The 27120-nt window shown below is 25.6% G+C and overlaps 2 protein-coding genes across 5 annotated transcripts; one reads left to right on the top strand and one right to left on the bottom strand.

Annotated features, from left to right (window-relative positions):
* Positions 1–367: 367 nt before the first annotated feature.
* Positions 368–12957, bottom strand: LOC113556937 (armadillo repeat-containing protein gudu-like). 4 transcript variants are annotated; one of them, XM_026962177.1, is made up of 11 exons: positions 12747–12957; positions 8521–8694; positions 8286–8432; positions 7347–7556; positions 7007–7255; positions 6827–6937; positions 6544–6768; positions 6160–6459; positions 2539–2746; positions 2240–2481; positions 368–610 (listed from the first exon to the last, which is right to left on the bottom strand). In XM_026962177.1, exons 1-11 carry the CDS (start codon positions 12846–12848, stop codon positions 500–502), a joined length of 2079 nt encoding a protein of 692 aa, XP_026817978.1. In that variant the 5' UTR covers positions 12849–12957; the 3' UTR covers positions 368–499. The 4 variants fall into 4 exon arrangements, with proteins under 4 accessions (XP_026817978.1, XP_026817979.1, XP_026817981.1 ...); XM_026962178.1 differs by having other exon boundaries at positions 2240–2461; positions 2558–2746; XM_026962179.1 differs by lacking the exon at positions 368–610 and having other exon boundaries at positions 2361–2461.
* Positions 12958–13287: 330 nt separating this feature from the next.
* Positions 13288–26902, top strand: LOC113556580. Its single transcript, XM_026961623.1, is given in 9 exon segments — positions 13288–13620; positions 21201–21291; positions 21533–21556; positions 21558–21667; positions 22043–22188; positions 22952–23183; positions 23383–23719; positions 24279–24535; positions 25551–26902. Coding segments are annotated over 8 exon segments (1239 nt in total). The 5' UTR covers positions 13288–13620; positions 21201–21225; the 3' UTR covers positions 25618–26902.
* Positions 26903–27120: the final 218 nt, after the last annotated feature.

The following is a 27120-nucleotide window of genomic DNA, read 5'->3' as shown; positions in this document are numbered from 1 at the left end:
CGTATAAAAATATATAATTATTATATGCTATTTTCGATTATTTTGACGCATTTAATTTTACATTATTTTTATTTTGGCTAAAAACAATTTTAACATTAGTATACACTATTAAATTAACAACAAGTATACATCATAATCAAATAGGTACATATTATATCCTACTAATACGTAACCACACGGGTACAACAAATAACAATAAATAATAATATTAGTACTAATAGTACTCATAATGTATAAATAGATATATGAATATATAATATAACATTAGGTTCAGGTACCTATGCATTAACGAAGGTAAAAACAACAACATCAAACAGCAATAATGCTAAAAACAATCATTGCAAATTATGCAGTAAATATTTAAATATTTAAAAAAAAAAAATCTTTAACAAAATAATATAAAGCAATTAAGTTAACTATCGGTAACAGAGTTTCCTAGACTATTTTATCACTTTTTTTTAGTCATATAAACATGTAACTCGTGTGATAATGTTATTAGTTATAATTTTAATCTTCGAGCGTTCAAAGCGATTTTACGAATATTTGCTAAACATCCAGCTGAAGCCTCCTGTACATCGGGATCTCGTGACGCAATAGTCTCCATTAGGAACTGTAATTACAACAATTAATTATACTATTATTTTAAAAATAAGTATTTTTTTTTTATTTAGATGAAATAAAAATGTTCAATTGATTGCCCTCATAGCCATATTATTTCTAAAATAATTTCAAGGTTCCACTTATAATACTAGTCACCGAAGACTATAATATTATAGCAGCGTATATCTTTGTATATAACCGTTGATTATAAACAGCTATTATACTACAGTATCGCGATGTAAAGGTAGACAAGAATACAAGATATCTTCTCCATCACATTGTATATAGCAGGTATTTTATGATTAATGATAAATGATAAAATAGCATTGTATATTATATATTTATGCAAACTGTAAATTGTGGTTAGCCGAATGACGTCTTACAAGTGATGTACGTACAAATTTATATTTCAACGCCCGTGAATGTGTACCTATTATTATTTATAGGCTATAGCCTCTATATTGAAAGTTATTTGTATACGTCTCTATATACATATCGTATTAAATTTAAAAGTACATACACAATGAATGGAGATAAGTTATATATATTTTTTTAAATATTTACATATTCTCATAAATTAGATTATCTAGATTTTTAAGGAACGCGAAAACAAAATGTTTAATTAATTTACTCGAGTTTAAAAAAAAAGAAAAAGGAAAAGAATACAGTATTTATCATAATATTATTAAAAGTAATTTTGTGCTTATCTAAAATATATAATAATGTTTTTCCAAAAATACTAATTTGACTAAATGACCTTTTTCATATAGAACACGTTAAACAATAACTTATTCTTGTCTAACAACTCATTTAAAATTACAATACTTTATTTAAAAAATAATATCAATTTTAATCAATAAAATTATTATAACTTTACGTCAATAGAGAATAAATTTAAACTATCATAATACAAGAAAATTAATTATTTTATTGAAAATATAAAACAAGAAAACTATTTATGCTATTAAAAAATGTTGCTGGAAATATAATGTACCTAATGGCCAATATACCTAAAAAAATATATAAGCAACTATAATAATATGTATAATAAACATTTTAAATAATTAAACATAAACTTATAAGTAATGAGGATTATTAATGGATATCCACCAAGCCATAAAATAGGTACAGATAAATAGTCAATAAAGAATTCAACCACCTTGTTTTTTTGTAGTACTTATACATAATGATTCTTCAAACATGCTCACCTAGTCACTCCCGTTTTTTCCTTTAATAATACATTTATTCAAATTCTGGTTTTTGAAAATTTTAAGTATTTTCAAGGACGATATTTTCAAACGCTAAAATTTTTTAAACCATTTTAGGAGTGTTATATAATGATATAAAACACTTTTTTTTAAATAAAAATTAAGAAGCAGATGATTTTTTTTTGAAAATATTGATTGCTATTAAATGAAAAAATCTTACCGAATATGCTTTTTTTTTTTAAACCCATGTATATATTATTATTTGGCAACTTATTACTAATATATTATTATAAATCATAATGTATAGCAAAACGAATATAAATAAAAATATTCTACAATAAATTACGGACTAAACGAAAATATGTCTTTTAAGTATCGTCTTTGAACCCTCTGATATAAACATAATTATTTATATTTTATTGTCATCGTACTGGAACGACGCCACAAGATTCCATGGCTACACAATTAGTCGCGTCACCGGATAGGCCGTGTAGAGCAAACGTAACGTTCTGTCTGACCAACTCAGAATTGGAATGTATGTATTTGGAAATGGGCAATACTACGTCAAGCCGACCAAACGTGTGACAGTTGCGTTCTAATAAACAGCAAGAACCGATGGCACGAGATAAATGGGCTTGGAGGTCCGAATTGCTCTGTAAATGAAAAATTGTAGCTGACAGTTAATATTGCAGTCGACATCGATTGCGATGCACATAGATTATATTATTACATTTTAGGTAGTATATTACCGTATGCACCAAACTAGATAACCGCTGTACAATATCGTAATCAGTGAGAATTGCCAAGTTTTCGGGTTCTTTGGCTAATATTCCAATGACGGCGCATGCGGCTGCTAACACTCTCGTATCGTGTGATTTTAATAAATCAACCAGCATTACCAATCCGGTAACTAGAGAACGCATAATATCACTAGACTCCTAGAAAATCATAATATTATGTAATTATGTTTATGAATATCAACATAAATTGGAACTAAAAAACTAATAATGAAGCTGCGTCGGCATGTCGACAACGCGGCGCGTACGAACGTCAACAATGTAATATAATATAAATCAATAAACCCTGCGCGTATCTTCTAACTTCTTAAGCAGAGTTTTTCTAACTGAACCTAATATAATTATATTAAATAATTGAAATTAAGTACGATAACATAGACAATATAAATATACACCTGAAATATTTAAACAATTTTATTTAAAATACGGTTTATTAACTTTTAATGAATAATTAATTTGACGTAACGAATATTTAACGTACTTGGATTATCATAAATATTATTAGTACCTATTTCAGTATTATATAATATATGCCATAAATGGCTTATATAATATACTTCTTGAAAAAAGGTTTATATTTATTTTATTTTAATGACTAAATATGTTATCTTTTAATGGATATCAAGTATTAAACGTTGTATGAATTTTTAATACCAAATAGGTAAAAATATCCGATCATACTACATTGGTTTTAATTTAATTAAAAGTCTATTATAAGAAAAAAATATATTTTTTTATGTTTTTAATTTTTTAAATGGCAAAATATATTTATTATTTAATTTTCCGAATCAAAATATTTTTCTGAGAACTCCAATACATAAAAATATGTAATTTTGAACGAGAAGTTAATTAGTTAGAATATCTTGAAATGCTTATGTTATGTTGATTAGGATTCAGATTTAAATTTCCTAAAAACTGTACAAATATGCTCTAAAAATAGTAAAAAATGACCTTAAAAATGCTCTATAATTTTTTTTTATAAAGTTTGTTAATTTATAAATCAGGTATGATTAATATTTCATTAAAAAAAAAAAAATTGGAAGTTTAAAAAAATTTACTAGTACGGCGATGATGTTAATACGCATATCTTTTGGGGGCAGTATTATTCATTCTAATCATACATTTATCTAATAAACCTATTAAACAAAAACAACTTAAATGTCAAGAAAATTATTTATCTTTAAATAGGCTAAATGTGAATATTATATTGAACAAAATATGTAGTAAAACCAATAAAATGACCCAACAATGTTAAAAAATGCTCTAAAAATGAAAAAACGTTAAATTATGCAAAATAAAAGAATCAGCTTTGAAGCACCTTTACATGAACCAAATTATTTAATGGAAAGCATTGTCTAAAATCAATTAAAAAAATATGTACTTTGCATTGAAATCCGGGCCTTTGTTACTTATACTAACTAACAGCTAGTTTGAGATGTGTCAATCTCGTAACAAGCTGATTGAGACTGTGATATATTTAAATTTATTAATAAACCATTGCATATAAAAAACAATTCTGAATGTGAGCGGTATATCAGCATCTAATTCTAGGGATTAATTTAAATTTATTTTTATACTATTCTTAGTAATTTATTTTTCTACACAATTAATTTTCACCCAATACCCAAAACTTCATATTGTATTATATGATAATTGTTATCATAATGATATAATACCTACTTATAATATTATTGTTATTAGTCGAATAAATACTATAATGACTTACCTTAGAACGACATGAATAAGATTGTGGTATAAATGTTTTGAATTAATCTTGAAATTCCATTGTGGTTAGAAAACAATAATATACAAACAATGGTAGAAAATTTCAATTAAAACAAAATACCCAACTCTAATCGTTATTTTTAATGTAATATCAAATTTTGTATTTTAGTATTAAACATAAATTTAAAATAATATCTATATAAAATATTGTACATAATATTATGTATTTATGTCGATGATTGTAAGAGTCACTTATGAGAAACTTTACATGTAGGCGTTAGTTATAAAAATCAAGAATATTATACATTTTTAGCAACAAAATAATTTGAAAATTTTCGTAATTTTGTCAAAATTTGAACTTCTAACAAATTTAAAAAAAAAATGTAACCATGTATTTTTAATATATGATTCTGAGTAGAACGATGAATAAATTAGTTAAACAATGATCTATTTTTTTTATTAATTTTTTATTTTGTATTCCTAAAGACATACTTTTTAGTAGAAAACCAATTTTTACTCTTTGTAAGAAAACGTCTTGAAAATGTAATTATTCAAGATTATACTAGATATATACTATACAGGTGTTAATGCGTTATATTACATAGTGGTGCTGTCATCTATTTGTCTAATTTATTAAATTGCTATTAAAATCACACTTATGAGGAACTTTGGATTAAATTTTCATAAATTTAAACGTATTTAGAATCTGAACAATTATACACAGACTTAATAACTATTAATTACTAGTATTGATATTCAATAGATATATTTAAATCGTTATTTTAATTTTAATTAATTAATACATTTTAAATATTTTCAATTGTAATCGAACCATGTATTTTTTTTTTGTATAATTTAAATAAACAGTAAACACATTAGGTCGTAACATTTATTGTTTATAGTTTGATTAGAATAGTATGTGTTGTGTATTCAATATGAACTACATTAACAAAGTAATAATAATGATATGTATTAAAATATAATAAAGTTATTATTACTTATACCTAATTGAGTATTTAAAAGTAATAAGTAATAACAACTATTCACCTATATTATTTTATGCATCGCACTATTATTATAGTAATGGTTAATGGTTGTAAATTATAATAAATACCGACATCGATTACCAATTACTTCAGTGTGGTACTCGAAACCGTACAAATACGTAGGTACTAATTATTATATAAAGCATAAGTTATTTATGATAAAAATGACAAGCGATTTTACGTATTTTTTATTATACAAAGGTATTAAAATAAAATAATACTATATCTTAAAGGCTATTTACAATATTTACATGAATACATGATTAGAGGAGACGAATTATATGAAACAAAACAAAAAAACTAAAACGGAAATGTTCTCAATAGTACGTTAAATACACAGATATTAAGTTATAACCAGAATTACGTATCAATGGACTTTCCTACTTAGAAACTGTTATTATTGTTATTAAGTAGTTTAAAATTGCAGAGTATGCAGAATTAATTTTTTATACAACTTTAAATTACTAATAAAAAAAAAAACATTTTAAATAAATATTTGTTGAGATCACGTTTATTATTTATTTTAATGTTATTCTTATATACTATAAGACTAATTATATTAAATTTAAAATATTAATTGTTATAATCATTAGTCACAAAGAAAATTTAAATAATTTGTCTAATATAGTCGAAGTTATACTTAAATGTATTGTTCGGAATATTTCAAAATTTAAATACTATTAAATTGTTCGTAAAATATTAAATAGTATTCAACTATACTATGGTAAAATTAAATACTTAAAACATATAATTATTTAACTTTTGTAAAATAAGTGAACTCACTTTTGTATTTTTTAGTAACGTGACCAACGTATGTCCCGCTGTAGATTGAACAAGAGTAGAATCAAATTTCATCATGGACCATACTAAACGTATGCCATCATTGCTAACCACTTGTTCCATGCACAGTGGATCAGACGCGCAATTGTCTATCACACGGCACACATTTACGAGAATCCTCTCATGGCCGGTGTCTTGCAATAGCTTTATTATGGGTACTAAACCATCAGCTGCCCTCAGAGCGATTTTATTGCGTCCTATTTTCGTGCATTCCGCCAAAGATGCTACGGTATTGGCGATTACCTAACAAAAGCAAATGATAATTAATCAATTTCAAATAGCCCACATACGCGTTACTATACGACATTTAAGATTTTTTTTTCTCACATCTTCACTGTCGGAGTCTAATAGTTTTACCAAAACGTGTATGCCATTTATATCTTCTAAACGTTTCACGTTGTCCGGGTTCATCAAGCATTTCCATATTGCACCGGTAGCAGCTGCCATTAATTTTGTTTCACATTTGTGTGATTCCACTTTTACAATGTTTACCAACGAGTTTAGGCCCCCTTGTTCTTTGATCATTTTTCGGCTCTCGGGGTCCTCAGCACACTACATCGGTTTCATAAAAGGTGTTGTTCAATACATGATTTATAAGTAAAACACTCACATTGAACGTTATGGTAGCAGCGTTATTCATCATTTCAATATCCGGACTCTTCAATAGTTTTAATATATCAATCAACATACCTTGCTCTTTGATTGCTGTACGAAAAACTGGCTGTGAAAATTCACAATTTAATTTCGAGATAAGTAAAAATCAATTTGATGTTGTAAAATTCTTATTTACTTGTGTTGCACAATTAACAATAATTCCCATAATATAACTGACAACATCCTCATGCACCGAGGTCAATAGCTTTGCCATTACTGGTATGATTCCAGATTGTCGCATCACATCTTTATTTTTATCCGATTTAGACATTGACCATAATGCTTTCGAACAGTTGCACAACAAACTAAATAACTTTTGTTGAATTACTGGTAACATTTCACTTTCAGTTCTTAAGACTTGATGTGGTACATCCATATACTTAACCTATCAGAATGAATTTAAAATTATAGTCAAGTTAAATAGGTATATTTAGGTAAAAATAAATAAATACGTATGTTTATTTGTTTGCGTTTACCATTAATTTAATACCACCAGCTTTTCGTATGAACTTTCTCCCTTTTTTTATTTTTGCTATATTAGCTAGAGTCTCAGCTGAGAGAATTTGTAAGTCTATTGATCGGTCAGACAATAACTTCACTAAAATTGGAATAGCGCCTAAATTTGTCAAATTTCTTCTAGTACCCAACATGTATGACATTTCATTTAATACTGCTAGTGCACCGTGCTAAATAAATACATTGAAATTAACTTATTTTTGAACCATTAATATTTTCAATTTAATACACTTATAATAATAACTATTAATACTGTGCTATTAAAATATTTTATAATATATAGGTGCTACCTAATTATACTTCGAAAGTTAAAAAAAAAAAAAATAATTTTATGTATATTAATATATTTTTTAATTTACTCAGACATTTTTAAACAAAAACTGAGAATATGGTGATAATTTTTTATGATGTTAAAATATGATTTAATAAGAAAAATTCAGTTGTAACGAAAGTCATAGAAGTCCCCTGCCGAAAAGTAGTATTTAAAAAGAGCTTTTTCGAACTTTCGTTATAACGAAAAAAAATTGGTCTCCTGGAGTTCGTTGAAACGGGATTTTACTGTACTTTATTTTATTACATTATGGAACAACCAAACAGGTTACTGTAAGGGTACATCCCTATATAGGTAAATTATTTTTTAAAGTACATTTTAGTTGTTAAATTTTTATTTATCTTGAAAATTGCAAAGTTAAAACACATTCAAAATAGATGTGACATTATTTTAAAATAATTTATTTAAATGTTTCAATAAATAATTAATTGAAAAAATATATATTTTTATTGTTACATAAATTTTAACACATTTGTTACTTTCTAATTAAATTGTAAACAATTAATGTTCAAACGGACTATAGAACGATTTTTAAACGTCTGTAACGTATTAATCCGTACAACATTACTCTGCATTCATTGTGATCGGTTTCCAATAAATTGATTAAAAGCTCTGTGCCACCAGTAGCAATCACAATACTTTGCGTGGACTCGTCACGTAGATTGTAGTCCACCAATGCAGCCAATGCGATTGCCGTAGCCGTTTGATTGCCTACCTTCAATTGATACATAAAACACGTTACATTCCAAAAAACATTGTACAATGATGATTTAAATAATTTAATGTGCTTATTGTATTGTTACTCGTATGTATTTAATCAATCTCTGGATGCTTTCTATTTCAGCTGCGTCATCAGGCAACGATGTCGGATTATACCATCTGTCTTCTTCAAACTCGCTCAACGTCATACTGTAACTTGAACTGTCATCCGATTGGGCAGGTTCTTCGACAATTAACGTATACAAAGCACTAGGGCCCTAATATCCAAAAATGGATATCATATACAAATTTTATAATTAAATAGTCAATAACTTAATGTACACATTCTATGTTACATAGACTCATATTGTGTTATTGGAAATGTATTAGTAATTTAACTAATAAAAAGTTATTGTAAGCATGTCAAATAATGTGATTGACTATTAAAATAAACACATTATAATTATTATTGTAGTGTAATTTTAACGATACAAATATCATCACAAATGACGCAGTATGAGAATCTCCTCCGCAACCGACCTAATTTCGTAGTAGGTTTGTATTGTAATAGAGAAATACGATAGATATAGATGAAGTGTTGAAATAACGGAGTGGGCGTGTGTATCGAAAAAAAATAAAATTATGATGATATCTATTTATTTTGTCGTTTATAATACAATGCATTATTCTGAAACGTCCTGTATAAAATTAAACAAATTGAATAAACAAAAATAGTGCTCAACACTCAACGTGTCTGACGTTTATCATTTATGTGTAAAAATGTAAACTACAGGAAATGGCGTAAGTTAAGTCAAGAGTCGTGAGTAAATTTAAATTGAAATAAGAAGTGTGAAAACTATAAATTTGATGTAGGTGCCTCAGAAGACCGTAGTATTGTAATAATAATTTTATAGTACCATTTATTTTAAGTACTATAATTTAATAATAGTTTTTAAAAACATTTAACAATGGAAGTAACTAGTATAATACGTGTGTCGTATTCGTATTGTCGTATGTGTATGTACTATGTATTATTCGGGGTTATTATTTTGACGGTATTTATAAACTCTTCATCTCAGAAAAGTAAAAACATTCTTAAAAAGGTGGACAAGCGAATATCGCTCTGCTGTATAGTAGAGATGGAGAGTAGATCACTATAATGGATGTGTTAAATTTGAATGCAATGACAGGTATCATATTGTATACGAAAAACGATTCTGAACGGAAATGATTTGTCAGACTAGGATAATTAGTAGGATAGATTATATCATTACCTATATTTAAATTGTAATATATCATAATTTTACTCGATTTCGTCAAAAAATAAATTTCATACGCTCATTAAATTTTTTCTAAATTGACGCTAGAATTTTTTTTTCGGTTTTTTGAAAGAAAACTTATGGATAACCTTGTATTGGGTTTTTTAACCTTAGGTATAAATTACAAAAATTTTATGAATTTTCAACTTCAAAACTCCTTGCAAATTTTCGCGATTTTGATATATTTCGTAAACATTTGAACTTTAAATGATTATAAACAAAAATTGCGACTAACGATTTTTGATTTTTTTTTACTACGATAAGTATACTACTTATAATAAACCTTGTATTCAATTTTAAAGATTTTTTGGATAGCCAATTTTTTTATAGAGTCATTTCAAAAATAAAAAACTTAGAAAAGTCGAAAATTTCAATTGTCTATAAATAGCTGAAAAGGTCAACTTATTTGGAAAATTTAATCGTAAATAGATAATACTTATATAAACATTAGTGAAAATTTCAAGTATTTACTCATTTAATCAGTCAAAAACTGATTATGCGTAAAAATTCCCATTTTTTCGTCACTTTTTTAGGGTTTTTCCTGAAGCTTTTGAAAACTACTTTTTACTTTTGACCCCCCAAAGTACCATCTAGATGAATTTTCCTTTTTAAAGACAGGCCGAAGTCAAAAATCAAACTATTATTTCTACTCCAAATCGTATAATGACAGACACAAAAATAAAATAAAATACTATTTTTATACTAGTTGATGTCTCTAATAATATAGTATATTTAGTCATATATGAATTTAGTTCACTGATCATTCATAGTTATTTTTTTATTATATGTATTATAGATTTTATTTATCCTTGATAATATTCCTTTTTCCACTTATATTTTGTCATCAAAAAAATACTGAAAATACTACTTTCGAGCCTTCTATTATCAATTATATTATATTTAATAATCAGAAACAATCATTCTCAATGCTAAAAATTGAAGATATTTTTCTGCTCAAAATATGATTAAAAATAGAATTAACTGTAAAACTAATAGGTACCTATGTACATTTACTGAAATACTGACTAAATAACTAATTAACTACTTTTTCAAAATTCTATTTCTGTACATAAAAATTCTCTGCTGTATATAATAAATATATATATATAAGATTGTATAAATATTAGATTATGGCATTTTATCATATTTAATATCATTTTTGTTTATAACAATATTTGTGATTGTTTTTAATATTACAACATTTTATGTATTGTTTAAACATATAACTAAATTGTTAATTTAATTTTTTTTTGAGCTTTCAATTCTGAAAATAATAGAATGTGGCAAGATAATATTTAATAGTTAACACTATTATATTAAGTAATAACTAATATTATTATATAGATTATAAAATATATACTTATTACCTATTGTAGTAATCTTACCTACACAGTACACATATTCCAAATATATTAGTATTATACCGGGAAAAAGTCATTAAATTATTGTATTTTATTAACTAAAGATGATCATAAAGAGTAGATTACATCACGACTATATATTTATATGAAACAGTTAAATGAGTAATTTATTTGTTTTTTAAATACATATTATATTTATAGATATGTTAAACATTTTTTAGTGTTCATATTATTAAAAAAAATCCCCAATAGCCAATATTTTATTATTAACCGATAAATTAATATAATTTTGAACAAATTCTTTTATAAATGATCTACTATATTGATAATATCACAGTATTTTAAATGAATATATTTATTTTTTAATATATAAATATTGACGAGTACATCAAATTTATACATTGGAAATTATGAATATGAATGTATTTATTTTATTAACAAACCCTAGAATAAATAAATAGTTTGGTAAATATCATGCCTTTGGCATATATGTTGTACTAATTTAATTAATAGCTAATAATATGCTTTCAATAAATAATATATTATAAAAAGATCCAGAACAATTTTGGATTATTTTTAGTTAAAAGGTTATATTTATAATTTTAATAAATTATAACGCTTAAAAATGTCATTCAATGTTCCTCAGATTTTCTTATATTCATTTTTTTTTATAGGTATTCGAAGTTAAAATTTTGATACCTATAATATAATATAACGATTTTAGTTATTTCGTTGTAATTTAAAAAATATTAATCATGGAGATTTAAAATGATGAAGTATACTATTATTTTCCATTCCTAATGAAATTACCAAAATATTAAGATTCATTTTAAATTATTTATAATACAAATCTATTTTTGTCATCTTATGATATGTCAATATTGACTTATAAGTTAATAAAAATAATACAGGGAAATTAAAAATGCTTATTATAATCATTTGATAGTAAAAAAACGTATAACACGAAAGTTTTTTTATTTGGAAACATTTAAAATGATTTGAAAAGTTTATATTTTTTTATAATATTTTAGGATAATAATTGTGATGGTCAATTTTAAAAATTCAAATGTGATCCTAAAATTTTTTACAAGCAAATACGAAGATTTTTTTCTAATAAATATTGATGATTGAACAATATTGATTAATGCAAAACTCAATGTTTAAAAGCGATTTAAAGTTTTTAGAACTTGTATTTTGACCACACGTGCCTATGTGATGGGTGAAACCTTCATTAATAAAATCATACATTGAAAATTAGGTAATACTTTTCAAATATTAGACACTCATTATTTTTAAAAATATTTATTAAAATTTATGAAATGTAATTTTAATTAAATGTATCACTTTTTACCCTGAAGTATGTTAATGAGCCCATAAGCCGACTAATTTATCAAGTATACACTTTTGAAGCAAAATACTTTTCTAAAATTCTTGATATTTTTTTATTAGTAAAATTATTAAAATTTTAGTTATATGATATACTTTAGTTTTTACAAAACTTGTATAGCTATAACTCCATTATTCTTAGCTAACTACATTTTTAAACAATGACAGTGTTATATGTTAAAAAAAAAATATAAACAGCATTTTTTTTATTTATCGCCATACTTAATTCGTTGTATTATATTTTATAATAGCAAATGTACCTACCTCAACTAAAGTTTTATCTTCTAATATGGCGTCTGTTTCGTTTCGATTGTCTTTCACTGATCCTTCCCTTAAAGTTTCCATATTATTTGTCGTTTCGTTCATTGTTGTTTCTTATTTAATCCGTTAAAATGTAAGTTTACCCTTTAACAGATACAACACTAATGCAGTATAAAGACGAATAGTTTTTATTAACATTGCCAAATATACTCGTCGTCTATTAAACGATATAGTATATAGGCCAAATATCGACCAAACTTAGTTCATTGTTGACTACCTATAATTGCAAGCACTGATAGTAATAGTTTATATAGTTACAGTTTATATATTCAATGTGTACACACATAGTTGTAAAGATAACGCTATATACCTATGCTGCAGCGTTTATATTATTATAACGAATTTTGAGTGTAAATAAAATTTAAAAAAATCACGAAAAAAAACAATTATTAGCGTATGATTAACAATCGTATTGTTGTTTCGTTTTACTTCCTGTCCGGTACCAACAGCCAATATTATCTAGTTGCACGACTATTTCGTCACAGTGACGATGACTACAATAAGTAACAACGACGTACGTAGGTACGAACGATTATGAACTACCGAGTACCGACAGCAGTACTAAAACTGCAATCAAATCATGCACATTCACTTGAGCGTAGTTAATATCGTGTTAGGCTCCATTCATTATTGTTGTTCGTACAAATCGGCGTCTATACTAAATGTTAAGTGAATTAATAGATTTTTAGGTGTTTACATAATATTTATCCATTATACATTGACTTGTAAATAAAAATCCGCAAGTGCGCATTTACTTAAATTTGTTTATGTTGTATACAGTTGCATCGATCTTGGAGACTTGAATGCATCTTTAAAGGTAAACATTTTGAATTTAATTTTAAAAAATGCCATTAATGAAAAGTACTTAATATATTGACACATTTTTCGATTTGCAAATTACATTTAGTTTTAAATGTATGATAAAATGTAACATAATTCTAAGGATTTCTTTTTAAAGAGAACTAGACTAAACATTGTTATTTAGTTTCTATTGAAATATTAGATATTTGATTGGAATTTAATGTTAGTAGATTTTATTTTATTGTATTCTCCTAAATTCAATTTTAGCAATTAGTTATGCAATTTTTAAAAATGTATATAACTAATTTTATTTTATTTTTAAAAATTATTTTATTCAAGTATTTATAGATCAGGTATAAAAGATATAGGTATATACGAACTATAATATTCAAGGCATTGTTTTTAATCATTTATATAATATAATCATTATTTAAGTAACAATTTAATATTTATTACTTCTAACTCAATTATATTTGGTCTTGTTTACTTTATACTTTATTATACACCACATTTTTTTTTATTAATGCTTCACAAATTTTGATTTCATCTATTAATGTATACATTAATAAAAATAAATCTATAATGTTTTTTTCTTAATTTACCTAATTCATAAATATATAAAATATAATATATATATATATTTTCAAAAATGTACTTATAACTTATATATTAAACTAGATAAGTTTTTATTTCAAATATCAATATAATTTGAATTTAAGCTTTTAGTTATTTACTATGTATACCTTGACTACACTAAAAGCTTGATAAAATAAGTATTTTTGGATTTTTAATTTTTTTTTAAATGATTAAATGCAATAAAATCCTTGACAAATTGATTATTACAAAACATCCACGATATAGTGTTAATAAAACCGGTACCTAGACAACGACGTTTTTTAATTTTTTTCTTAGTTTTCACTGTTTCCAGTTGTTAGTAGTTAGCTACTAGTTTTACCTTATAAATGAAAGACATTTTAGTCATACTTTCACATGGAATAATAAAAATTTGTTCCAAGAATATAAATTATAATTTATTTAAGTTGTTTAAGCTATAATATAAATTTAAAATCTTTATTTTCATTTCAGTAGTTTAAAAATAAAATTATATAATAAAATTTTTAAATATTGGTTGAAAAACCAATATTTAGTAATTAATTATATTGGTAATTTAAATATGTAAAAAAAAATAAGGAAATTTTGTCTTCCGTTTTGATTGTTCCTATTAGAACTTTAACATTTTAAATACAGAAATATATTTCTAAATTGTTTAAAAATTATATATCATTATCATATAACAATATACATATAACTTAGTGCAAAACCCTTCGAAGAAATAATTGTTATTGAACGATTCATCGTTAAGTTTTTTAAATATATATGTTTTGTGCAGATGTTTTCATAATTATGTGCATTATTATGTCATGTATAATTATGTATTTTACTGTCATTAAAGTTCTACCTACTTAATCTACTCTATAATATTATGACGTTATGTTATTAACAAAAACAAAACTATTGTCTTCATATCAGCTGAGATGTAATAAAATGTATTATATAAAAAATATTTTTTGTTTATTTTGTTATATTATTTTTTTAATTACTTTAACCAAACTAGTTGTTTCTTTTTTTTCGTTTAATTATTATGATGAACCTAACCTTAATATTCATTTATTTGGTTTTTATTTTTATAATTACGTATAAACTCAAACAGAACATTTTTAGGCATCGAATTTCAATTTAGTACCCGTGTATAATTATGAATTTTTAATTTTGAAACAAAATTATATTTCATAATATGTAAGCCCATAAATAACTAGACAACCTGCATTGTACCCAATGACATAGCTAGGAATTTCGAATATAAGGGTCTAACTGGTCTAAGTCCTACTAAAAAAATTTGTGAATAATCATACATTATAATTTAAATAACATTACTGCTATAGGTACCTTAAAAAGTTTGAATTAAAACATGCATTGTAAATTATTTGCCTATATCAAATTTAAATAGTATTATGTTATCTATTGCCACAATAAGTGTTTAGATGATTTTTATCTCTCTGAAATTATACTTTAAAACATTATCATAGTCCATAGAAAAAGTAACTAGAAACTTAGTAATGGAGCTTATTTCGATTGAAACTACTTTATAGGTAACAAACAAAAATATTCTAACTTAATTAACAGATAGGTAAATAAGCAATACTGACAAGTGAGTAGTGACATGTGATTTATTGTACAAAGAAAAATGTAAAATTGTGAATTTTTTTTTTTCATTCTTACTTCCTATACGGGCTATATAGCTATCACGGCCGTACTCACGACCGTACTCAGCTCCGGACAACTAAATCTTTCAGACTCCCGTATTTTCCTAAGGGTAAGGTCTGATTTTTAAAAGAAAATTTTTTCTTATTTTACATAAAAACTAATAATTAATTTATATATGATAATACGCGAATACAATATTAACAAATGAATATGTTCTAAAAAGTTGTTGGGATCGATTACCTAAGCTACAGCTGGGACTCGTCAGTATTTTAATTTTTTTTTCTTAGTACAGGCTCTTTAATAATAGGTTTAGAGCCGAGCCCCGGGCAAATACCTCGAAAAATTCAGTTTGATTACGGCCCTGACGGCTATACACCTACAATTGTTAGTAAGAACTAAGAAACCTTAAAAATATATGTTCATATCATATATGTATAGACTAAAATAGTAAGCAAAAAATAGTTCATTAATATTAATAACCTAAATTACAATTATTATGCTAGTAGAACAAATTAATATTAAGAGTTAATCGATTTTAACAACGGTAAAAATTTACCAGGTAAAAAAAAAAACATCGATTAAAAAATAAATTTACTTTTACTCAATAAATGTATCGAGCTCACAGCTTTATAATATTTATAACTGGTTTTAATATACATTTATTCATTCATAAATATATATTTTATAAATCCTATGAGAAATACCAATTATATATTAATCATGATCTAGATTTTACTTAATTAATTTTCTTGTCCATTTGATTTCAAATCGTTATAGAATACTTCTATAATATCTATTTTTTTTAAATATTATTTATGACAACGTGTATTGTTGCAACACTAATGAGTAGGTTAGGTCAGGTTTGGGTTAATATTTTAGGTCATTAATTTGCGATCTTGTGAAGGATAATAATAAAGTTATATCGATTTTTATAATCCAATACTGCAGTTGTTTTAGAAAAAAAACTAACCAACTAATTTGGTTTTGAATAAAAAATATTGAAATTTTTCGTCCGAGTAATAACTTCTTCAGTATATAACTCATATTTTTACTCATTAAAAATGTTTATACTAACAGCAAAAATTATAAAATGTTTTTTAATAGTTTAAATTGTATTAATTTATTTATTGTTATTTAACCTCTGATCTTAGTATACTATATATATTATAATAAAATCAATAGCATTATCACCACTTTATTAGAATATAATTGATATAGGTAGCAAGGTGGTTGGTAATTTATGTTATGTAATTTTTTTTATTTAACTTACATTATAATTTAGATAAGATATATTAAACAAAAATACATACCTAATAATAACTAAAATAATCGATTAATCAATATTCTTATTTTACTTTAAATAATTATATTGAGACAGATCGATAAATATATGAATAGTTATGAAATTCAATGATATAATTTTATATAAAAACAAAATCGTCGAACCTTGATTATAGCCTTATGTTTTTTTTGCAAAAATATTATGATTGAAGGACTTATCATGGTGAATTAATATTGAATATAATACGCATAAACACAAATGTAGTCGACTTAATGTTCGAATTTCTTTATAGTTTATATTAAATTAGTTTGGTTATAGACCATAGTAAAAATATGAAATAATACATAAAAATCATTAAAATGTTGATAACATGACTTTTATGTGTATTAGACTCCTAAAGCAACGACTTTAGATATTATAATTAAACTATAGGCATAAATAACCAATAAATTGGTAAAAATTATTCATAAAATATATGGTATTGTTAATGTTTATGAATTTGTTCTGGAAAATAAGAATATTACTTATTAAATCTAAAATTATCAATTGTGTAATTATAATATATATTATGTAAAAGGCCAATTACAACATATATTGATAAGTACTTAATTCTATGTGTTAATCATAATTTAATATTCGTTTATTTGTATCATATTTCATACCTTATAGTTATAATTTAAGTATCAAGATTCGACATTTAAGTAAAAATGGCATTTTTAAATTATATTTACCAATTACATATTAAATTTAATATAAACATAAAAGTATATGAATTATGTGTACTTAATGTTATATTCAGGTATTTAAAAAAATGTTTTAATTAATATTTTACTTTATATTAATTTAAACAAACGAGAAACTCGAACACATTTAAAAAAAAAAATAATTTACCAGTATATTTAAATATAAAATTAAAAAAATTATAAGTATAGTTTTACATTAGACAGGTAATAAGCTTAGATGCAGGTAGCATATTATTTGGGCTATATTGAAAATTATAATTTATATAGGTATTAGCTTTTATTTTATAATTAATATTTTAATCACTAACACTTTCTCTAATATGAGGTATGGGGGTATAGTGTATAGTTATTAAAAGTTTTCACTAAAAACAAAATGACTCATTTTGTTTTTACATTCGTAGGTATGCGTATACTATATTGTTTACATTACAAAATCATGCAACTATTAAACAGAAAACCACAAAGGGCATGTCGTATACGGTTTTGCCTCAAGTCAAATATGATTTTATCTTTTATATAATATCCTCAGTCAGTTCTATAATTTTATCCCATTGGCAAACAAAACAGTTTGAATGATAGGTCCTATCTGCCTATTTACTTTAAAAATATTGAAGTATACATTTAAAAAATACTCTTTTACGTTTCGTAATTTATAATTTTAAGTTTTTATTAACAGTTTGTAGTTGGAAAAATTGTTTATTTAGATTTGAGATCTTTACAATATAATATTATGTCATATTTTACAATTTAGTAGTTGTACATCGAATCCGTGTACCTACAGTGTCATTGATAAAAAAAATTAATTGATTACAATTATCAATAAATTTGATCTAAAATCTTATTGAAACTATTTATACTATTTTATAAGATTGCTTAATCATTGCAGCTGTGATTGGTCTGATTATGATTTGCGTTTTTATTTCTCAAGCTTACACACGATTTAATTGGGTAACGACTAACGGCTAACCAGTATATAATTTAAATACATTTAAATTTTAACTCCAACCAGTAATAGAATTTAAACGATAATTGTCTGTATTAATTGCTGTTTGAGTAAACAAAAATGTGTAATACATACCGATCTACTGTGAGATGTGACAGCTGACGGGTAGGTACATATTATTTGGCCTTGGAAATATGTTCTAATTGTCTGTACCTACTTAGTATAGTCTGTACATCACGAGTGTCAAGCGATTAAACATTCTCCACATGGCATCCATTAACACTTTTTACAGTTCAAGAAAAATAAATAAATGTATTTTATTTATATGTTATGTGACTATCCAAATATAGCAAGTAGGTACCTGTATAGTTTTTAATCAGAAAAGATACTGCAAAAATTATCAATAAAATTGATTCAAATACTAATTTAATATTTAATGTATTACATATACTATAATAACGTGGACCAAATTATATACACATTTAAAATAAAATGTATTGTTAATTAATAAATATCTAATAAGCTTTATTTCATTGCATAACAAATTACAGCAAGACAAAATACAAAAATAATTTAAACAAGCAATTAATTAATTTAACACGTACTTTTTAAAAAAGGCAAAAATGCGAAGGTTTCTTGATTTAGAATTATAATGACATTATTATCGTTGATTAGTTATTAAATTGAAAACAATTTCCCTACACGACTTACATTTACATCGATATTTACAGCAAAATATTACAGAAGTGCAAAAAAAAGTAATAATAAACCATAACTAATATATAACCATATAGGCAAAGCCAGATAGAAGTATATTATTTTCCGGTCATCAACAATAATAAAAGTGGTGATAACCTCCATATTTAGAGTAGAAAAACTTCAAGGTTCGGCAATATTCAATTTAAAATTATATTATTTGCCAGACTAAGGACCTCGGAAATACCAAAATATGAGTTTGAGAACTTCACGGTGAATCTACAGCTTAATATTATAATAAAGGTACAATATTAATTGTGACGTGTCTATGCTTGTATACCTTGAGAGAAACAAATAACAATAGTCAAAAACTGACGTAGCTTTGAGCAATGTATTATATAATAATTTATTAGATGAGTCTGAAGATTTTAATTAGGTATACAGATATTCATAAATGATTGAAGAATAATAATTACAGTCATAATAATATGTTAACAATATAATAACTATAATAATAGAATTTGAGTTATTGTTTTTATTTTTTAATGTTATCAAAAAATATCTCTAAAAATCTAAGAATTACGATATTATTACCTATACCACTGTTTTATTTCATTTTAGTTGGTTCGTATTCGAGAACATTTTAATATATATTAAATCAACGGCGTACCCAGTAGTGTTGAGGGGCTGTAATGGAAATTTCAACAAACTTTTTAATGCTCTCAGTGGTCTGTAGACTGTAAACGTATTACGTAAGGCTTTCTGTATTAAAATAGTCATTTGTATAATAGTTGCTGTAAAGGTTTAAAATGCTATATATCCACGGCATCAGAATATTTAACTTAAGATTTAAGAATAGGTTCTAGTTAAGCCCCCCTCCCCCGTAAAAAAAAAATACTTGCAGGCAATGACACTGGCATTAGTAAGTGCATAACTTAAATACATTATTCAAATGTACCTAAAAATCTCAAAATATTGAGTAAATGTCTTTTATAATTGAACTGAAATATATTAAAAGCTTTTGAATCTGAATTTTTCTATGACTAAAATAATATTTGATGTTGAACCAATTAAAAATATTTAATACTTGGAATATTTTATTATATATGTATATATATGGGTCGTAGCTACTCATTAATATTGATGTTAATAGTGGATAAGAACATTTTTTATAAATATATTTAATTTTTTTAGGATTGTTTTTTTTTTGAATTATTCAAGTTTATTTTATGAAATAGTCAAATTTTCACTTAGACAAATACTTAGATTCAATAGAAAATTAGACATTAATAATATAATATTATTAACAAAACCACTTTTTCAAGACAATAAACTTATGAATTATAAATAAATGATTTTTATTTTATCATAACTACTATATTATATGATTCCGAGTACAGAATCATACAATACGACTATAGTGGCAAATTATAGACTATATATAGTACCTATCCCACATTATATCTTATTTCAATCGACCTTCAAGTAACTATTTTACGTTGAATCAAATTAAAATAGACAAAAATTAATTAATGAATAAAACACGTTCAAAAGTTACTATATTGTTATTAGGTATTATTTTATTAGGTATATAAGATATAACAAGCAATAATTATTACTTATACATAACAATATGTCATTAAATGTTAATTTTTAAATTTTTAAAGGACAAAACAAGCTGAAAAGTCAATCATGGAGATCTGTGGTATAATCGATATAAAAGTACCAGCTAAAGGTAGAAAATTCGGTTCATGGAAGGTATGTCTATATTTCACCATATTATTATTTTTGATATTTTCATAATAAAAATATAATTTAATAATGATTTGGTAAGCCCTTTCTTGTTAAATGTACAGTGATCAAACACGGTTATATAACTTTCACATATTTAAGCTAAAATTTAATGTAATAATTAAAGGTATACAGAAAATCCTATTGATCACAAATAGAACATTTAGTATAGTTAGTTCTTAATTGTGTAAACGAATAATGTTAACAGGCATGGAAAAGTCAATGGTGCGAAGGTACTCAAAAACGAAAATCGTATGATCATTAATATAGGACATAGTAAGGGAAATGTCACGTCGTGTTTAGCAGTACCTAACAATGCAATCATCTACAGAATTAAATCCAGGTCGATAAACCAAAGCATAATATTTGAATATTATAAATTAAAAATATGTATAGGTAAAATATATATTATATAGTTAAATACATACAACAATATAATATTATATGGTTACAATAATTCTAGTAATGTTACATCTTAAGATTGTAAGAATTGAACTAAGTTGCACTTGATATATATACCTATATAATTGTTATAATAATATCAAAATGATGTACCCAAGTATATTTTACAATATTACTATTTTTTTCTGTATATAAGGTATGTTAGTTTTGATCTGATCTTAAGTTATATTGTTATAACATTTATAAGTTTATAATTATCCAAAAATATTCATAGGCATAGACTATGATTTATATTTTTATTTTCTCATCACTATAGGACTAAAGCCTACGGTTTTGGAATATTTTATGCAGGACAAAAGGAACAACAACCATGTATCTTTATCGCAGGAAAATCAGAAACAGAGTCACAAAAATGGATGAAATCTATAAGAGATGTCCTAAAACCACCAACTACCAATATAAGTACGAATTACAATAAATTATCTATATTACATTTACGTCATTGATATCAAAATATCAAGTATATAATAGGATTATAAGATCGTATGCACTCGTATATTTTTATAATATATTTGCAGATGATTATCTGATAAATTGTTAAAATTAATTACCTAATAATTATAAAATATTTGGTTATTAAATTATTGTTAAATAAATTTTTTTATTTACAATAATTTAATACATTATATAAGTATATTAATTATGTATTTTTAAATTAATAAACAGTAAGTAGCAGGTATATAGACTCTGATATACAATACCTATCGTTACGAATATTTACATGATTTATTACTCAACCTTTATAATTTCCAAAAATAAATACTATACCCTACACATACCTACAATAATATATAACATAGGTTTTTTTTACTTATGTGCTGACTCCTATAATATATTAGTAAAATATAACTTGCATAATGTTAATTTATCGCATTAAATTAAAATCAATGAATAATTTATTTAATAATGATAATTGATAGTTTACCATACTCCAAAAACATTACTCATCCGCCTAAGATTATTTACAGAAATTTCCCTAAAAAAATTTATGTTCAAGACGCCACTAGTTATATGACTCCCATGAACTTTGATGTGTATATGAATAATAATAATAAGATCACGTAAATTTGTCATTTATATCGTTCATATTTATTGGAACAATGTAGAAATAAGTTCATGAATGTCACATAAATAAATAATAGAAGCTATACTTTATCCATTGCAGAGACAACAAACGAGTATACTGTATCGATAATTGACAACGAACATTCTAAAGCGGCTGGTTTAACCGGCCTTTATGGTACTTTATCTGTAAAATCAGAAGAAATATTGGTAACAGACCCTCACACGGGAAAAATCAAAGTAACCCTTCATTGGACACAAATACAATGTAGTTACTTGCCTTTGCCGGCTGTATCGGACGATTTACATAGGGTTTGCACAATACGTACAAACAGGTAATACTACACACCTTTATATCTATTTATAGTTGCAGACAGACGCAGTATATTTTAGTATTCAAGCCCCTCTCCCCTAAAATTGATTTTTTTTAAAAAAATTGGAGCGTTGCAAACGACAATATTACACTCACAGGCGTACACAATAATGATTATGCGAGCAGTTTTGTTGAAATTTATTTTGTATTTATGGTTACAGCAAGTTCAAAGCGGGTGATGGTGATTTAGAACTGTACTGCACCGAAGCTGACGAGTTGCACAACGAGCTGCTTTCGTGTCCGCGACCGTTGCCCAGGATTGCCACTACGCCGTTGCCACCGACGCCCAAAGACAAGCAGACGCGCTACGACCATTGGACCGCGGCCGATTCGCCTTCGACGACGCCGCCTCGACGTCTGCTGGAGTCCAGACGAATGAGCAGGAGCGAAGGCGATCTGAAGAAGTTCGTCATGCAACATTCTGCACCCACGCTGCGGTCCGCCGGCTCACAACAACACCTCGTACTCGTGCCCCGGTGCAACGATTTGCGGCAAAAGGTACCTATAGTATATACCTAACGTTTTATAAAAATATATCACCGAAATAGCCCCAGTTCCCATGCAATTCATTTCATTCTGTCTTGGAAGCAGGTATATATATATATATTCGAACCAGTTGCTGATGACTTATATCGATTTTAATTGGATCGAATCATTTGTGTTATTTTTGCAAGTTTTAAAATAAATAATTTTTTAATTATGAAAAAGTTATAATAGCATAATCGTATTGTTTTTCGTAGGTAAAAGGGTATAAAGTGCGCAGTTAGACATACACGAATACGTGCACATTGTAGTTTACTTCCCGAAGTCAAAAATATAGATAATTTTTATACGAATTAATTGTTTCCCAACGTATCTGTCCGAAATGATATTGTTAACGAAAATGGTATAGTATTAGTTTCCTCAGAGTGGGTATTGGATAGATAATAAATGTATATAAATAATGGTTTCTAAACGATTCAAAAATTGTATAGAATATAAATATTAAAATAATAATCATTATTTTGATTATATTACCAAAAGTTATAAGATACGAGTTCTTATTTACATTTTTTAGAGTTCGTCGCATTTCCTGTTGACTAGCGTCGGATTGTTGTTGGCCACACCAGGATACAGTGAACCCAACTCGATGCAAGACTTAAGGCAGATCGACCAACACTTGCTGAGTAAACGTTTACAAGGCATAATGGATGAAGAAAGCATAGACGCCGAAGGGATGAAGAGCGAGGAAGACGAGGATTACGAAGATATGTTACATACGAATATCGAAGAGACAAATGATGCACCGCCACCATTACCGCCGAGACAACTGAAGTATGAAATCATATAAATTCAATAATAATGTTATATTTTATAATTACCACCATCATCATTGATCACGCGTGCCTAGTTTAAAAAGGTCATGGCATTACATATAATTATTACATTCATATACATATAACGGAGCGAATGATCTATTTTGATGACTATAATAATATTATAGTAATTATTTACTTGGCTGGTACCAAATTGGTTATTAAGACTGCCTCAATGGCCTAATTGATTCTTATATGGTAGATATCTTCTTTTATTCATCCCCGAGCTGAATATAATTGATTCCCATTTGATGGCAACAAACGAGATAGATGCGAATTAATACTTGCAAATTTTCATGATGGTTAAGTACTTGAGTGTAGAAATCAATAGAATACTACATACAAGATTCAACAACCTAATTGAAGAAAGTTCCCGCCGGTAATTTTATTTTATGTTTTAAATTATTTAAATTTAGTTTGAGTCTTAAATAATATTTTACTTCTATTTAAACTCCAAAGCTTGAAATGAAAATACTAATGTAATAATATGCATATTACTTGATCATCTTATGCCGAAACATAGGGGGCGCTTAGGGAATATTAGCATCCTTAAATAGCTCAGAAAACGAAGAGCTTAGACACCCTCAGGTTTTTTTCATTTAAATTGCACCTATGGAAACCAATTCGACAAATGTGGGGTAGGTGTAAGTCTATTACTAATATGGTATCTTAGATTTAACAAATTCAGTTTATTTTTTGGTATAAATATACCTTTCCAAATGGGAACCAATTTGGTAACTAATCTCATTTTCTTAATCAAGTCTTGTATTGAAAAAAAAATGGTTTAATTTAGTTTGAAGTTAACCTACTTAATATTTTCAATTATATTTGATCGTTTTTTTTTTTAAAAAAAAACAAAAATCGACTAAGAAAATTAGTCTTACAGCTACTTAAATGCATTCTTGAGTATAGAATAGTATGTTATTATGAAACTGCGTTGTTTAATTTACACTTTTTTTTCTGATATTATACAGATATGTTACCATGGCCAATCTAGGAGGAAATAACAAACTATACATTTCCGGACCAGTACCTATATGATACACCTATCTACATTTATATATAAATAGATAGTATACTACTTATGTATATAAATATAAATAAATATATCATAATATATAATATATATATAATAAACAAGTTTATTAATCATAAGGAACATTTTATGGAAACCATCGTCGTTCGACTGTTAGACGATAAATTCAAACAAAGCGGTTGAACATTCGAAAACCTCTTATTCAAATACTTATCAAACTGCGTGGCCCAATGAAAGCTTGTGTGAGTAACCGTCGGACATCGATTGAAAATAATTTGGGTAATTCGAATATGGGACGCATATGCGCGTGAATGTCACAACTGGATAGCGTGTGGTGTGACACACTAATTGTTTAGTATACAAACATTATTGTCACAGTTATTAATTCAGTACACCCGCATGGCGCATATACATATATTATTGTTAACTTTAAGATATCATGTAGAAAAATTTTGATTTATTATATTTAAAAAAAAAAAATTTGTGTACCCGATAACAATTATTTCGACATAACAGGACAATAACTACAACTACTATGGCGAAAAATTTCCCGTACGCTTATTAAGACATTTCTTTTTCAGAAAAACTAATAAGCTTTTTTACCAATAACCAGTATAACCTATATTATAATTAAAATTAAAGTAAAAAATATTATTGATTATTATTGAAAAATCATCGCATATATATTTAAGTTATTTATTTTGTCTTACCTAGTTTTTCATCAATAGTATTTTCACATGTGATTGTGTTAATGCCATAATTGCAAAACAGTGGCGTAGCATTTAAGTGACTCTAGAGTCTATGGGTCTATCGTCTATGTATATAGGAGGCGGAGCCCCTTTAAACGCAGAAATTAAATTACTAAATAATGATTTTCAGAATTTTTCGTTAAGCAAAGATATGAAAATGTATTGGAAAATACATCAAATGATTAATTAGTTGATTAATATTTACTTTGTTTAATGAACATAAAATTGTAACACCACCACTTCAAGATGTTGGAATTATTTCCATTTTATAATAATATAACACTAAACTCTCAATGTAGTATTAACGTAATGGGCCCCGCTGAGATGCATACATAGGTGCATATTATATATTTTATTTCTTATAATTTTGATGTTAGACAAATTATTATTTGTTTAATTTTAATGAGAGACGCAATAATGTGTATACTTTAAAATGTAAAGATCGTTTTCAAATATGCCGAATGTAACTAGTCCAACACAATATAATGTAATATTTGTACCTATAAGTACGAATTATACATTAATAATAATTAAAACAATTTTGCATACCTATTATGAAATGTATTATTTGTTTATTATTCAACATTATTGTATAGATATAGATATTTTTCTTATATAATAAATAAGTAAGGCTACAATATTATATAATAAAAATAATATAATTAATGTACCTAATATATATTATCTATGATTTATTTTGTATTTGAACTCAAAATAAAAAGACCTGATCTGATCATAACTTTCCTATTTTGGTTTATT

This window comes from Rhopalosiphum maidis, chromosome 1, assembly GCF_003676215.2.
Source record: "Rhopalosiphum maidis isolate BTI-1 chromosome 1, ASM367621v3, whole genome shotgun sequence".
NCBI classification, from domain to species: Eukaryota; Metazoa; Arthropoda; class Insecta; order Hemiptera; family Aphididae; genus Rhopalosiphum; species Rhopalosiphum maidis.
Note: the sequence above shows the minus strand (reverse complement) of the source record. Positions and strands in the feature narration are given on the sequence as shown.

Excerpts from the sequence above, each read along its gene's own strand:
- LOC113556937 (XM_026962177.1), bottom strand. The coding sequence starts at position 12,848 with ATGAACGAAACGACAAATAATATGGAAACTTTAAGGGAAGGATCAGTG. Across the intron at positions 6,938-7,006 it reads TTGTTAATTGTGCAACACAA|CCAGTTTTTCGTACAGCAAT; the intron begins GTAAATAAGAAT and ends GAATTTTCACAG. Across the intron at positions 2,747-6,159 it reads CGTTACTAAAAAATACAAAA|GAGTCTAGTGATATTATGCG; the intron begins GTGAGTTCACTT and ends ATGATTTTCTAG.